The following is a 15,376-nucleotide window of genomic DNA, read 5'->3' as shown; positions in this document are numbered from 1 at the left end:
TATTATCTGGGGATGCTCTGGGATCAGAAAGGAGATTAGGGACAGAACTCAAAGAAAGACGAGAACAATCCCAGGCTGAGCGCAGATCCCACAAAGGAAGTGGGTGTGACCCGAAGACCAAGTCCAACCGACAAGTGTGGGCTTTCCTCAGGTAAGCTGCGTTTGCCGCCAGACAAGGAAGAGCCTGAGGGCAGCTGCGCTGACTCAACCCCCAAAGCACCTCAGCAGAAGCAGTCGCAAGGATGCAATAACCGGGGCGGGGCAAACAGCCACCTGCCCTGCCCCCTGCCCCCGCAACCCGCAGTGGGCTGGGAGCCAGGCCGGGGTAAGGCCCATACCTTGGAGGCGATGATGAAGAGGCAGGACTCAGGGTTCAGCGAGGCCAGGGTTTTGGCAATGTGGGTCCCATCGATGTTAGAGACAAACCAGACCCGGGGACCTCCTGAAGAGTATGGCTTGAGGGCTTCAGTCACCATGAGAGGTCCCTGTGGGGAGACGCGTCATCGGAAAACAAGACTCCAGGGCCCACAAGAGGTGGGGACAGCCATGACCCTTCGCTGGAGAAATCAAGGCCCTGGATGGGACCCCTCACCCCACCCCAAGGGAGTTCTCTCCTCACCAGATCAGAGCCGCCGATGCCAATGTTGATGACGTCCGTGATGGGCTTGCCCGTGTACCCCTTCCAGTCGCCGTTTCGGACTTGCTGGCAGAGTGGAGAGACGTAATCAGTCCAAACACCCCAGTATAAGCTGATGCTCAAAAACCATTACTTTCGCATCCTTACGCCTCCATCCCAACTTCCAGGCCCTCACAGGGTCCTATTGAGACCACTGTGGCAGATCCCTACCACACTCACCTCAGACACTAGACCTATTTCATCGTTAGCAAAGCAGGGGCACATCCCCACCTTACAGTAACGTTGTCAGGATGTGCAAACCAAGGGGGAACTCTCAGCAGACCCTAACATGTCAGAGACCAAGAGATGCAAAATGTCCACGATGGTGAGTGGTCTGTGCCGGGACAGGAATATCAGACAAGCAGCCAACCTCCACGTGGACCCCAGTGATCCTGCCTCCTAGTATTCACACCCCTGTGTAGTTCCCCCCATGCTAAACAGGGCTGACCTGCGCACCCGTTAGGATACTGCAAAAATGACAGAGCGCGACTTCAGAAGCTGGGTCACAAAAGCCCTTGCAGCTTCTGCCTCGTTCTCTTGTATTGCTCACTTTTGGGGAAGCCACCTACTATGCTGTGAGGACACTCAAACGGTCCCATGAAGAAGCTCATGTGGCGAGAAACTGAGGCCTCCTCCAGCAGCCAGTGCCAACTCACCATCCACGAACGGGAACTGCCTTTGAAGGGGGTGCTCTAGAACCCGCCAAACCTTCACATAACCGCAGCCCCAGTCAACATCTTGCCTACACCCTCAGGAGAGACCCCCAAACCAAGACCAGCCAGTTACGCCACTCCTGAACTTCTGACCCACAGAAACCGTGTGAGATAGTATGTTTACCACTGTTTTAAGCCAAGTCGGGATGTAACTTGTTATATAACAATGACCAAAGAAGATTCTGGCACCAGAAGTAGGGTGTTGCCAGAACAAAAACCTAAAAATGGGGCAAGAGCTAAAAGAACTTGGAGGAGAGCGTTAATGAAGGCCTAAATAAACACTGGAAGAGATTGTTAGCGGAAGGTTGACACCCTTGAGGGGGCTGCTGGTGTGGATTTAAAGAAAAGGGAGGAAAACATGATTGGAAATTGGAGGAAAGAAGCCTTGTTATGTAGTGACAGCATGTTTAATTGTTGCCTGCATTCAGGGGGAAAGCAAAAGCTTTCTATGAGCTGGATGATCTAACTACAGAGGTTTTCAGGCCATGGTAAAGGAACTGCCTGGTTTCTTGGTGCTGACAATAAAATGCACGGAAAGAAGCTAAAGGAAGAACTTTTCAACAAAAAGAAGCCAGAGGGCTGGCCCCGTGGCCGAGTGCTAAAGTTCGCGCACTCCACTGTGGCGGTCCAGGGTTTCGCTGGTTCGGATCCTGGGCGCAGACATGGCACCGCTCATCAGGCCATGCTGAGGCAGCATCCCACATGCCACAACTAGAAGCACCCACAACTAAAATATACAACTATGTACTGGGGGGATTTGGGGAGAAAAAGCAGAAAAAAAAAAGAAGATTGGCAACAGTTGTTAGCTCAGGTGCCAATCTTTAAAAAAGCAGCCAGAAATTGAGTTTGAAAATTCCCAGCCTCTTCAGGCAACACCTGATGCTAGAATTAAGAGATGGCTCCTTGGCAAAGATCAAACCCAGGGCACTGTCACAAAAGCATAGTATAAAGATGAAGCCGAGTGTGTAGCTGTAAAACCCTGTGTTAAGACCTCAGAAAGAGGTAAGGTAGTAACAGAGAACTTTATGGTCAAAGATGAGGCTTCTAAGAAGCTGAGGGTATTGTCTCTGTGGTCTCAGAAGCAATTGTACAAAAGGACTTATCTTAAAGAAATTTGTGAGTCTATTGGAGTAAATCTCTCCCTGAAAGATTCACAGGAGACCCAAAACGCTTTTAATATAACTGAATTGTCAGCAACACCACTAGCTTTAATTCAAAGGGACAGAGATAGTACGAAAGGAAAAGAAGCCTTCAGATACCCACATTTCTACAAGCAGTAAGCAGGCTGAGAACACTAGGCAGTTACAAACACAGACTATCTTTCATATAAAAAAGGATGAATGAAGGCAAAGCCAAAAGCCCTAAGGAATGATCTCAGGCCTTGAGTGCTAACCAACCAACTGCCAACATGTGTCCTGCTGGATTTCAGAACTGCTTTGGATGAGTGACTCCTGTGAGCCTCCCATTTTCCCCTTCTTTCTGAAAAGTAATCATTCTATATCAGTTTATCCTATGCCTATCTCACTGTTGCATGTTTGGCGTGTGAGGATAACTAACGTGTCTTTTAAATTCACACATTCTCATATCAAAAGGAACTGTATTTGAGTTGCATTAGAGGAAATGCAGGTACTACAATATCTGTACCTAATTCAGACAATGAGGTTCTTGACTTCTAGCTGATATTGTAATGGGATATGGCCTTGAGAGAAGGTGAGTGGGGTATTCTGCATCTGGAAGGAACATATGAATCACTGGGAGCCAGAGGGCAGACTGGCTCTGTATCTTTTTCTTTTTCTTTCTTTCTTTCTTTCTTTATTCATTCCTAAAGATTGGCACCTGAGCTAACATCTGTTGCCAACCTTCGTTTTTTTTTTTCCCTTCTTCTTCTTCTCCCCAAAGCCCCCCAGGACATAACTGTATATTCTAGTTGTGGATCCTTCTGGTTGTGCTACGTGGGACGCCGCCTCAGCACGGCCTGATGAGTGGTGCCATCTCTGTGTCCAAGATCCAAACTGGTGAAACCCTGGGCTGCCGAAGCCAAGCGTGCAAACCCAACCACTCGGCCATGGGGCCAGCCCCTCTACATCTATAATATAACTACATACAACCTTTATTTGACCAGATGGGGTTTTATGACACAAACCAATTCTGTAACTTTCTTTTTTAACTTCATACTATATTCTGAACAACATGGCAGGTCAACACAACCATAGCTCCCCAATTCCTAATGGTGCTCATTTCTACAGTATATGAATACACACTGATTTTACTAATCGGTCCCCTCTTGTAAATGAGCTCAGGTTGTTTTCAGTTTTTGCCGCTACAACTAAGGTCACGGTGAACATCCTTACCCAACCTTGGTGAACTTTAGAGAGCACAGCCCTGAGGAGTGTTCCTCAACATGGAATTGCTGCCATTCAGCAGCTTATTTGAACTATAAATACCCCATCAGTCTGAGTCAGGTACTCGAGCAGCCAGCTGTAAGGGAGGGCTCTGCTGGAGACAGCTCCCCAGACAGCCAGTGCCACGCTCTCCACATGGCAAGCTGGAGCACACAGGGTTGATCAAACAGAACACCAGGCTTCCAAGGCACGGCAGCTCTGCCACTCACAGCAGGTGGCTGGAAACGCCCTTCCCCAAACCCAAGGCCCACCACACGTACCAACCACTGTTGAGGGGCACTGTGGAATCCAGATTCCCATCAGGATCCCAAGTCTTTCTCACCCCGGGAAGTCCCGCTCACTCGGCTGCCAGGCCTCTGGGATTGATGCCCAGATCACCTCCTGCTGTTTCAGATCTGAAAACGGCTCTTAGCCAAGGCAACCAGACTTTGACCAGCCACACGTGGGGGCCACTGCTCTCAGGGACAAGCTCACCAGAGCCCAGGTTGTCACTCCCAAAGCACACATAACCCACACATATAGACGTGCACACACCCCAGTCATCACCTTGTATTCCAGGCTTGAAAACGTCCACCGACCCTCGAAGAAGCACCCCAGGGCAGACACTAAGGCAACAGTGGTTGATGTGGGGAAATCTCTAGCTGGTTTCTGAGGTGAGCCCTACGCCCCCCACAGGAAAAGGAGGCACAGTCGTGCACACTGATGCCAACACAGGGGCACTCTTACATATTTATAAGTCCAGATAAGCTGCAGCAGAGTGGTGAAAATGAACCTGCGTGTGTACGCACGTGTGCATGTACTTCAGAGAGGAGATGACAATTGTATACGTACACGAACACACGCGTAGGAGGCTTTTGGAAGATCTCACAGGAAACACCACAAAGGCTGCCTCTGGAGAGTTGCCTGGCGTGTGGTCAAGGAAATTTTACAACCTCTATTTTATCTGGTTCTAGATTAGGCAATAAGGGCACGTGACTAAGGAGGTTAGCGACAGCAAGTCTCTCGCCCACAATCCCACCCATCAGGGGCCTCGCTTTTCTTTTCAGATCATCTGCCCTGGCCAGACCATCACCAGGAGCCCACAGGTGTGGACAGTTCAGGAAGCAGGTTCCTTTGGGAGACGGTCAGGGAAACTGGCGCCTCAGCAGAGCCCCCAGGGCCAGCAACCACAGGCCTCCCTCACCTCAGGCTGCAGTGAGGGCTGGAGTCCTCTCCAAGAAGAGTGAAGGGGCAGCCCCATGAGGGCTTCCAGATCCCCAAATGCACACACAGGGCCAAGGGCAAGTCCAGCCCAGCAGCTGCTTACCTGGCAGAACGACTTCATCTTCTCCAGGACCTTGTTGACCTCTGGCATCACATCCTTGCCATCCACCAGAATGGGTGTGTTTGACCGGTTCCGCAGAGCCACGTGCAGCACTGCCCGATTCTGGGGACGAGAGTCAGGGTGTGAAGACCCCCACCCCAGGGCAGCCAGGCTCCCCGCTGGGCACGGTGCAGTGTGGCTCCGAGCCTCAGCTCCACCCTCTATCCACGGGACATGCGGGCCCTGAGGTCTCTGTTGGTACTGTGCTCTGGGACGGAGAACCCACCATGTGCTGATGGGAGGAGGGGCCACCCTAGGACCCAGGGCGGGAGTGGAGACAGGGCACGTGTCGCACCCTCATGTACTGCAGACAGCCACAAGGGGAGCCCGGAACAAGCCTAAGATGGCCCCAAGGGCCCAGAGGTGTTCAGAACTGACAAGTCAAGGAAAGAGGGACAGAGTGAGCAAAGACGGAGAGTGGTGACAACAGGTCAGAGACAAGCAACAACTGGCTTCAGAGGACCAGGGCTCATTAGGCCTAATCTGCTCTCCCCAAGGAGAGCACACGGTGTTGGCCGGCACCTTTTGGAAAGTGCCCCCAGCCCCTCGGATGTGGAGCAAAGCAGGCACCCGGAGCTTCCCTCACCAAGCAGCCCCATGACACCAGCTGCCTGAAACCAACCAACCAAACCGGACGCTAAGTCTGCGATGGGGCTCAACAGCTGGTCTGGTCATGTGAGAGCAGCAGTCCCATCAAGCTGAAGCCAGCAGGAGTCCTTGCAGGAAACAGGTCTAAAGACCCCAGCTGGGCAGGAAAGGGATGGTCTGAGGACTCCAACCCCAGGAGAGGCTCACTAAGGCGCCGGCTTCATGCCACTGTGCCCTCGCCCTGCCCAACTCCACTCCTGTCCCACACCGCACAGGCAAATGCACTCCTCCAGGAAGCCCTCCTTGAGTGCAGCCTCCCTCAGCCTGGCCCAGCAGCAAGAGACAGGTCGAGTTTGAATCCTGGCTCTGTCCCTTACAGATACGACATCTTGGATAAGTGACTTGACCTCTGAGCCTTGTCTTATCCTCATATGTAAAAGGAGGATGATAATAGGATGAAAAGGAGACTGAGTGCTCCAATTACTGTGCCTCCAGGCTTCCACACCATGCAGGGACAGGGCCCCCCAGGCCTGGCCTTCTGAGGTCGACCTTTTGACATAAGATTCTTCTTTTCACCAACAAAGCTTGCAAGGATAGATGACAGTTATGGTCTCTGAGCATGCCTGAGACGCCCTCGCCCTGCAGGCTTGAGGTGTGCTGTCCCTCGGCAGACACCCAGTCCCACTCCACACTCACCAGATCCAGACTGCCAGCCTTGGGGAAGACACACCCCAAGGCCCTGCAGGCCACTCAAGGAGACAGGACTTCGGGCCTCGCATTAAGCAAAAGCATTGCTTAAGAGGAGGAGTGAGGACACAGGGTGATGCTGCTAACAGTCAGCTGAACCCCCAAGGGAAGGAAGAGGCCCTGGAGGGTATGCAGAGTCTGGTGGCCACCGGTGTGCTCACCTCGGTGAAGTTGATCTTCTCACCACTGAACATGCGCTCCCGAGCGGCCTCCACGCCCCTGGACTTGGCCTGGGAAGAGAAGACACTGAGGCTTGGTCTCACTCATGTTGGCCACCAAGAGTCCAAGCCCCGCAAGCACAAGAGCTGGTGCAGCCCCCAGTGGGGCTGACAGATGGCTGCAGCCAGGCACCCGTACCCACTGCCTGGGAAGGGTCTGCTCAGACATCAGGCACTGGGGTCCCCTGGGAGGCTGCTCAGAATCTGAGCCAGGGGCAGGAGCTTAAAGCCCTGCATCGGCACAGAGGTAGTGACTGAGTTCCATTGAGAGAAAGAAGTAAAGATACTCAAGGACCTGGGGGCTCCCAGGAGCCCAGCTCGCCCGCCCCACTGTGGGTCACAGGTCAAGCCTCCCACAGCAGAACATTACCAGGTCCACCAGCATCTGCATCACACTCTCTGTCACAAGGTTCTTGGAGTAATCCACCAGAATGTGTCCATGGTTGGTGTTGAGGGTCAAGCTGTAGAAAGATGGCAGAAGCCACTGACCACACCTGAGGGCTCCCCAGCCTGCTCCTTGACCCAAGCTGCTTCCTGAAAAAACATCCGCCCTACGCCACACCCCAAAAGGCCCTCAGCTGCCCAGTGCAGTGGTGGTATTGGGTTACCTGCCCGCCCACCAAGCTGACCTGCAGCAGCACAGTGAAAGGGGCAGATGCTGGGTGAGGAGCCCTTCCTCTGCCTACGCTGAGCTGCGGGATGGGAAGACAGACAGCTGGGTGCAGCTGCCCCTGCCTAGCCCAGGGAGTGACCACCCCCTCCCCGAGCTTCCACTCGGCAACCCAACGTCCTCAGGGAAGGACCCAGATGACAGGACTGGCCAATGCAGACTTCCATTTCGGGGCCACGGACCACCCCTCCCCAACACACCTGCGCCAGTGACCAGAGCACGCTCGACCCCATTCCCGCCCCCAAGATTTCCCCCTATAGACTCCTTTCCATTTCCTGGTCCTTCATAGGTCCCCGGGCCTAGCCCCTTCGGCAGGTATCATGCCCCCACATCTCCACCCTTCCACCGCGGCTCCCCGCACATCCCCCGGGCCTGCCCCACCCTGACCGCACCCCGCAGACGGCGCCGGGTCCCGAGCGCTCTCGGCCAGGAGCGCATGGCAGGGCTCAGTCCTTCCTCTCCCGCTGCGTCAAGGAGGCCCCGCTCACCGCTGCGTAAGGACTCCCTTCTCGATGGCGGAGGCTGGGGCGCGGGGGGATGGGCGGAGGGCGAGAGCCCCTCAGAGGGGAATGGGGGGGTGGGGACAGGGAGGCCCACTTCTCACGACTAAGCAACCCGGGAACCTGCTTCAAGGAGGCGTCAAGGACGAAGTGCGGCCTGGGCCTGGGCCAGGGCCCCGATCCGTGACCGGGGTCGCCGGGGCCCGCCGCCCCAGCCTCCGGCCCTGGCCCTGCACACCTGCCCCCGTGCGCGGCGGCCCCCATGTCCGCGCCCGCTCCGGACCCGCGCGCACCTGAAGCGGCTGAAGCGCTCCTTGTCCCCTTCGAAAAGGCGGCGCAAGTTGAGCTCAGCGCCGTGCTCGCGATGCCACTCCCGCAGCTTCTGGAACTGCGGGTTCTGGGTGAACGCGGCCATGGCAGGAGCGGCTGGGGACACGGATCCGGACGTGCGCGGAGAAAAAGAGGAAGGAGCAGACGGCGCGCAGCGAGCAGGCGGCCGCCCCGCGCGGCGGCTTTTATGGCGCAGGCGCCCGGCCCCGCCCCGCCGGCCACGCCCGCGGCGCGACCTTGCCAGCTGCCCGGGCTCCGGGGCTGCTCCTCCCTCCCTGCAACAGGCCGGCCCTTCGCGCTGCCACACTGCCAGCCTCTGCCTGGAAGTGACTAAAGGACAAAGGCCGAGCTCCCCATGCCCCGGACTGCTTCATTTGTTCATTCGTTCATTCATTTAACACAACCCCTTCCAGCATCTTCTATGTTACAAGTAGCGGTCCAGGTGCTGCGGGTACAGAAGTGACACATAAGTAAAGTATATGGTATGTCAGACGCTAGTAAGTGCTATTGAGAAAAGAGAGGCTGGAGAGAGTGCTTGGAATAGGAGTTGCAATTTTGAATAGACCGGTCAAGGGAAATCTCACTAATGAGGCAACATGTAAGCAAAAGCCTGGAAAAGGTGAGGAAGCATGCCAACTTGACATCTGGGGAAAAGTGCACAGGCACCAGAAAAAGCAACTGCAAAATGGGGCATGCTGAGATGTTTCAGAAGAAGAAGGAGGCACGTGTGGCTGGAGTGGAGTGAGTGAGGGAACAGGGACAGCACATGGGGTCAGCGAGGGAAGGCAGGCAACGAGATCACAAAGGTAAGTCATTGTGAGAACTTTGAAGAATTGACAATTTCCTGGTGAGAGAGAGAGAACAGTCAAGGGTGACATCCAGTCTTCCACCTGAGCTCCTGGAAAAATGGAATTGTCATTGCATCTTGGAGAGATGCAGATTTTGGAGGGGTGATCATGATCTCTTTTTTGGACATGTTAAGTTTTCAAAAGCTATTAGACATCTAAGTGGAGGTGTTGAGTTGGGTCTTCATGTCTGGAGAACAGGGGAGAAAAGGTTCGAGCTGGAGGGAAAACTTGGGAGTCATCAGTGAATAGACAGCATTTGATAGGATCTCTAGATGAGAGTCTGGATGAGAGGGAGTGAAGATAGGAGAAGAGGCTGAAGAACTGGGCACCCAAATTGAGCTTCTCCGTCGTCTGGGTCCCCCAGAGAGGCCAGCCATCCAGGGAGTGCGCCCTGTCCTGCTGGAGTTCCAGGCCCAGGGCTTCTTCCGGCCCATCTCTCAGCTCCATGCAGTCGCTGCCACCTCCGGCCTCCACAAACGGCTTTTCTTTCCCTGCCCAGGGAGAGATGAAGAAGAAACATAGGGAGGGGCTGAAGACAGAAGAAACGAGTGGTCACAGGACTTTGCAGGGAACAGCCCTGTCCACATGGCCCTTATTTACCTAGAGGAGTTTGGGGTCAACTGTCAACTATGAGATTTAATTGAGCTTCCCATAAGCAGCACAACCCTGATAGTGCTGAATGGCATCTGTTCCACTGGGGTTCCTGAGAAACACACCAGCCAGTTTCCCATCCAAGCCAGTTACTTGTGTGCACAGAACAGCACCCCAGCCCTAAATCTTGCCTTCTGAACAGAACCTCATCTAATAGGAAGGACAGTCTCAGTAGCCATTGCCTCATCATCCACTGGCCATGTGATTCCTCAGCCAACTCTAGCTCAACAGTAACCAGAGTCCCCTTTCTCATTAGGCTCTTTTTGGTGACCATGATGGACATCTGTTGTCTTTGTCCCAAACCACTACCTCCCACTCTTATGTTTCTTCCTCTGCCTCCATGATTGTATCAGAGATAAGCACACCATCAGGGTCCTTTTCTGTGACCTGGGCACCAGCAGGAGAAACTCCCAGCTTTTTGTAGTGTTAAGCGGCCTTTCTAAAAGGACAGACCTGAGGTTCAGTCCCTGGTCTTTTTGTTTTTGTTTTTTGTTTTTGTTTTTTTAGGAAGATTAGCCCTGAGCTAACTGCTGCCAATCCTCCTCTTTTCGCTGAGGAAGACTGGCCCTGAGCTAACATCCATGCCCATCTTCCTCTACTTTATATATGGGACACCTACCACAGCATGGCTTTTGCCAAGCGGTGCCCTGTCCGCACCCGGGATCCGAACCGGTGAACCCCGGGCCGCCGAGAAGTGGAACGTGCGAACTTAACCACTGCGCCACCGGGCCAGCCCCTCACTCCCTGGTCTTAAGGAAAATAATGGAGATAAGGACCCCCAGAGAGATGCCAGAGTGGACATCACAGGGCCCAAGTTCCTGGGGCCAGGCCACCTCTGTCTGCAGCTGCAACACCAATCAGTGATTTCTCTTAGGGTTGATGTTGTTTTGAGCTGAGCTGTCATTTACAGCTCCAAGTCTTTTCCAAGATTTTATGGGTGTTCACCTGCCCACTGCCACCCTGTCTTCTCCAATGTCCTCTCCCATCCACTCAAAACCCATAGGAGCAACTCAGGGTACTGAAGAAGAGGCAGGAGGTGAGGCCTCTGATGACTGCCCTTTTGAAGGTTTCATCTTCTTTTTGACATTCTGTAATGTTCACCTCCAGCTGTTTGGCCTCTGTGATTCCCAGCAACTTCAAACTATTCCAGATTTCCCCCTAATATTTTAACATTGTACTTAGAAATACCAAAGTTACCTGGACTGTCTATATTAGCAGAAAACTAGGTTTCTATCTGGAGGGCCACAAGCCACAGAAGTTAAAGAGAGAAAACGCAAAAAATAGTAGAACAAAGAAAGATCATTGTTAATTGAAAGCCATTCATCATTGAACTACTAACATGGGCAGTACTCCGGCCAGTTTACTCTCTGCTAAATTATCTCCCAGGTAACCCTCACAGCAGCCCTCAGAGGGAGATCTTGTCCTCCCCATTTAACAGACAGGTTAAGACATCTGAAAATTGCCACTCTGCTACTAAGTACAGAACCAACTCAAGGTTGCCTGATTCCCGAGCCCTATTTTAATCACAACCCTGAGCTGCCTGCCACTTCCTGGCTCTTCCCCATCTTCTCAGTTGTTTGATATCGATTAGGCCTCTGTGATATTAATTCTGACGGGGCAGAATTTTACAAGTGGAAATGGCCAACAATGGCATCTCAAACAGAAAGGACAGGGCCATCCTGGTGGCGCGGCAGATAAGTTCGCATGTTCCACTTCTGGGGCCCAAGGTTCGCCGGTTCAGATCCTGGGTGCAAACATGGCACCGCTTGGCAAGCCATGCTGTGGTAGGCGTCCCACGTATAAAGTAGAGGAACATGGGCATGGATGTTAGCTCAGGGCCAGGCTTCCTCAGCAAAAAGAGGAGGACTGGCAGTAGTAGTTAGCTCAGGGCTAATCTTCGTCAAAAAAAAGAAAAAAGGTTAAGATGGTAAATTTTGGGGCCAGCCCTGTGGCTGAGTGCTTAAGTTCGCGAGCTCTGCTTTGGCGGCCCAGGGTTTTGCCGGTTCGAATCCTGGGCGTGGACATGGAACCACTCATCAGGCCATGCTGAGGCGGCATCCCACATGCCACAACTGGAAGGACCCATAACTAAAAATACACAACTATGTACCGGGGGCCTTTGGGAGAAAAAGGAAAAAAAAAAAATCTTTGAAAAAAAAAAGGACAGTGGCGTGGGCAAAGGCAGTGAGAAACAAATGGTAAGCAATAGGATATATTGGAGTATATGAGGAAGCCATTTGGTATAAACATAATTGGCCCTGACCTTGTTTTTCCAAAAGGGCCTGACATGGCTGTTGAGCATGCATTATAAATCTGCTTTCAGCATTTGCTGTCCCAAAGACAAGAACAAATTGCCCTAAGATAAAAATGCAACTTCCTCCATGTTGGCATTTCCTTAAGGATAAGCATCTCTCCCTAGGCTAGGAATTGATTGCTGTGCTCACCCTGTGACCACAGACGGTCTACCCTGCTGTGTCCACCAAGACAGCAGACCTACTACCTGCTGTGTCCATCAATCACTGTGCTGGGCAATCTCGTGACTATTGTAAAAGGGACATTTCAATCATATGTGATACACGCACTCTGTACACCCCCACTTCTTTGGTAAGGAAGGCCCCAGGCTAAGCTAGTCCTCAGATCTGGCTCATAATAAACTCAGCCCAATTTTCATTTATAGACTGGTCACAGATTATTTTCATTAACAGAAGAGAGGGAGGAAAATCCAACCATTGCATTAACACTGGTCTCCTTGGACCGGATCTAAGGATCCGTGTAGGGCAGCAGGGAGAGACCCACTGGGGAAGGTGCAGTGTGTGGGAGGGTGACCAGTCACTGGAGTGAGGGTGGCATCTCTAATCAAATCTTGGGGAGTGGAGTGGGAGCTGTAATTTGGAAAAATATCAAGGTAAGGTAATCTTATATTCTGACAAGAGTTAAACCTACTGTTTTCTACCACCATCACCACAATGGCCACGATATGTTGTGCCCACCCTGTCTGCAGAGCATAAGGTTGGGAATCCTGGGGGCAGTGAAGCTCAGAGGGGTCATGTGCACCCAGACCAGAGGCTGACTAACCACAACGGAAAGAAAATTTGGCTCAGAACGTTGAAGAGATCCCTGCCCCAGGGCCAGGCACCTAGCGCCCTCAGCAAGACGTTCTGGCCGGGGAGAGGGAAGTGGACTGCAGGGGTGACTTGACAGCGCAGACAAGTTAGGAAGGCCAGGGACAGTCCTAACTCTCGATAAGGATTTAATTTCAGAGCTTAGCGCAGCCTTGGAAAACCAGTTGGCTCCCACTGAATATTTGTGAAACTAGCACTTACTGCGTCTGTGGCGGGCATACTGCCAAACAAAAGCCCTGTTATACAGATGGGGAAACTGAGGTATGGGCATTAAGATAAGCCAGGCCTTAATTCGGGGCCGCTGGACAGGAGTCGGGCAGAAACTGGAAACCAAGGGATCATCGCAATAAGGGCGTAGGGAGTAGCCCGGGGAGAGGTTCACGGAGGCCGGAGGCGGCAGTTCTCGGGTCCGAGTTGAAGGAGGCCGCAGGAGGTCGGGTGCGCGGCGACCCATGCCGCTGGATTGTCGCGAGCTGTTCCGGAAGGCGCACGCACCGGGGATGCTGAGTCATTACGACCGGGGGAAGGCTAGGGAACCGCGCACTCCCGGAACTCCGCGGAGCCCAAGCCGCTGCACCCGCCTCCCGAGGGGTCGGTGAACGAGCGACTCGGCCCAGGGAAGGCGGGATAAGCGCACGTAGTGATGCGGCAGGGGGCGGTGCGTACGCATCCGCGTGTGGGTTCGCACGTCCGGGATGGGCGGGGCGCACGCGTGTGCGCATGTCCCTGCCTCAGGTCGGGAGCGGGGCTGCGGAGTGGGGGGGGCTAGCAAACGACCCTGTCAGCACGTCTGGGATGGACGAGTGCGCGCATGAGCGCATCCTCTGGACGGGGGCGGGCGTGCGCGTGCGCACGCGAGGAGGCACGCACGCGAGCGGCGGTGCCAGCGCCCCCGGGAGGCCCGAGCTCGTCTTGCGGCGTAGTGTTCGCCTGCGCTGTGGAGTCCTGTCGCTGGGGAAGTCGCCCTCAGATTTTCCCTGTGAATGCATTGTTAGGGCTTTAAAAAAAATTTCCCCACCGCACATAGGTGTGGGTTTCCACGAGAACAGAAAAGTCTGTACTTACTAAAGGGCTACACAGTCCTACCCGCAGCTCCTAATGTCAGCCCCTCCTCGCAGTTCGAGTACAAACTCTGGTCATCATGGGTTATTCTCAGTGTGATGTGAGAGCTGATTTGAAGTCTAGTTCTGTTTCTTGCTTTGTGTTAGAATTTGCCTCTGGCCCCAGCAACACCTCGTTTCGTCAGGCTCATCTGGAGTTGCTTCTCGCTGTTCTGTACCCTGGACTCGTGGCCGCAGAAGACGCTCCTTGCTCCCCTGAGACTTTAGTTCTAGTGAGAGGGACAAATGCAAACGCTTGATTCTAGGGGAGTGCTAAGTGCTGTAATGAAAAATAAAGCCGGGTAGAGGCTGCGCTCTGGCCCAAGAGAACCGATGGAGAGACCCCAGCAGGGAATAACCTTGAAAGCAATAGGCAGGTGGGCACCGGGCAGGTGAACGTTGGCTTAGGCGACATCGAGGTGGCAGGGGTGTATGGGTCTCCCTGAGGCGGGAGAGGGAGAGGAAGGAGCCAGGTAAGGACCAGGTTGATGGCAGTGGTGATGGAAGAAGATAGTGGAACTTAAATGTGTTTGGAGATACTTAGGAGAGTTGCTAATTGAATGAGGAGAGTAAAGAAAAAAAAGAGTGTCTTACAGGATTTCTGCCTGAGCAACTGGGTGGGTGGATGGTGGTACCTGGTACAGAATGGGAAAGATGAGGTTGTCTCCCCTAAAAGGCTGAGTCCTAAGGGCAGAGACTGCATCTTCTTTGCACCCCTGCTCCTAGCAAGGGCCTTGCCCCTCGGTGACATTAGTAAATGTTGAAATGAACATGATATTCCTGAAACAATCCTTCCTCCTCACCCAGGCCCACATCCAGTCCCCTCACCACAGGCAGAGGCCTGGGCCCAGCCAGCCTGCCCATGTGGAATCATACGGCCAGCTATGTGTATTACTTCCGGGAGCCTGTCCATGGAGGTTTCGCAGATTCCAGGGCACAGATGGCTGAGATATGGCCAGTCATGCTCTCCACGTGTGTGGCTTTTTGGCAGTCGAGGAACTGGCCATTGGAAGGGTTTATTTCTTCTTTGTCTCCAGACCACGCAGCAGATCACAACAGGGGCCGCACAGTACATAGGGGGCCATCCCCTCACAGTGCCATGGTTGGCATGTGGCGTTTCAATTTCACTCCTAGAGCTGGTCACCCCACTCTCTCAGGATCCCCCAGGTGGGAAAGGAGGGTCACCAGCCTCACAAAGACCTCACCTGCCTGCGTGTCCTCCTTTTCTCAGTTGAGCTGAGGCCTCAGTGGGGCTCAGGTGTAGCATATATTCTGCTTCCATCCCCACCAAGCACATAGCCAAGGCTACGGGACTCCTCTTCTGCCTCCACCACTAATGTGGATCAGAAGTCAGTGAACAGCACAGGTACTCATGTTAAATAGGAACACACTTGAATAAACTGGTTTTTTCTGGCTAGCATTTTAGTATGAACTTCCAGTGTATTCCT

General features: G+C 53.3%; 1 protein-coding gene across 1 annotated transcript in view; it reads right to left on the bottom strand.

The window, feature by feature from the left end:
- The window catches only part of GPI (glucose-6-phosphate isomerase), a 31,654-nt gene extending 18,216 nt beyond the window's left edge, over window positions 1–13,438 (bottom strand). Inside the window, exons 1-7 of the mRNA XM_001490607.6 lie at window positions 13,030–13,438; window positions 8,171–9,546; window positions 7,078–7,168; window positions 6,651–6,719; window positions 5,098–5,217; window positions 620–703; window positions 339–485 (exon numbers count right to left, since the gene is read on the bottom strand). Coding sequence (XP_001490657.3) covers window positions 339–485; window positions 620–703; window positions 5,098–5,217; window positions 6,651–6,719; window positions 7,078–7,168; window positions 8,171–8,292 — 633 coding nt within the window. The 5' untranslated portion in view covers window positions 8,293–9,546; window positions 13,030–13,438. The remainder of the gene's footprint in view (window positions 1–338; window positions 486–619; window positions 704–5,097; window positions 5,218–6,650; window positions 6,720–7,077; window positions 7,169–8,170; window positions 9,547–13,029) is intronic.
- Window positions 13,439–15,376: the final 1,938 nt, after the last annotated feature.

The sequence above is a fragment of the Equus caballus genome, chromosome 10 (genome assembly GCF_041296265.1).
Source record: "Equus caballus isolate H_3958 breed thoroughbred chromosome 10, TB-T2T, whole genome shotgun sequence".
Taxonomy (NCBI): Eukaryota; Metazoa; Chordata; class Mammalia; order Perissodactyla; family Equidae; genus Equus; species Equus caballus.
This window is presented reverse-complemented; position numbering and strand designations above follow the sequence as displayed.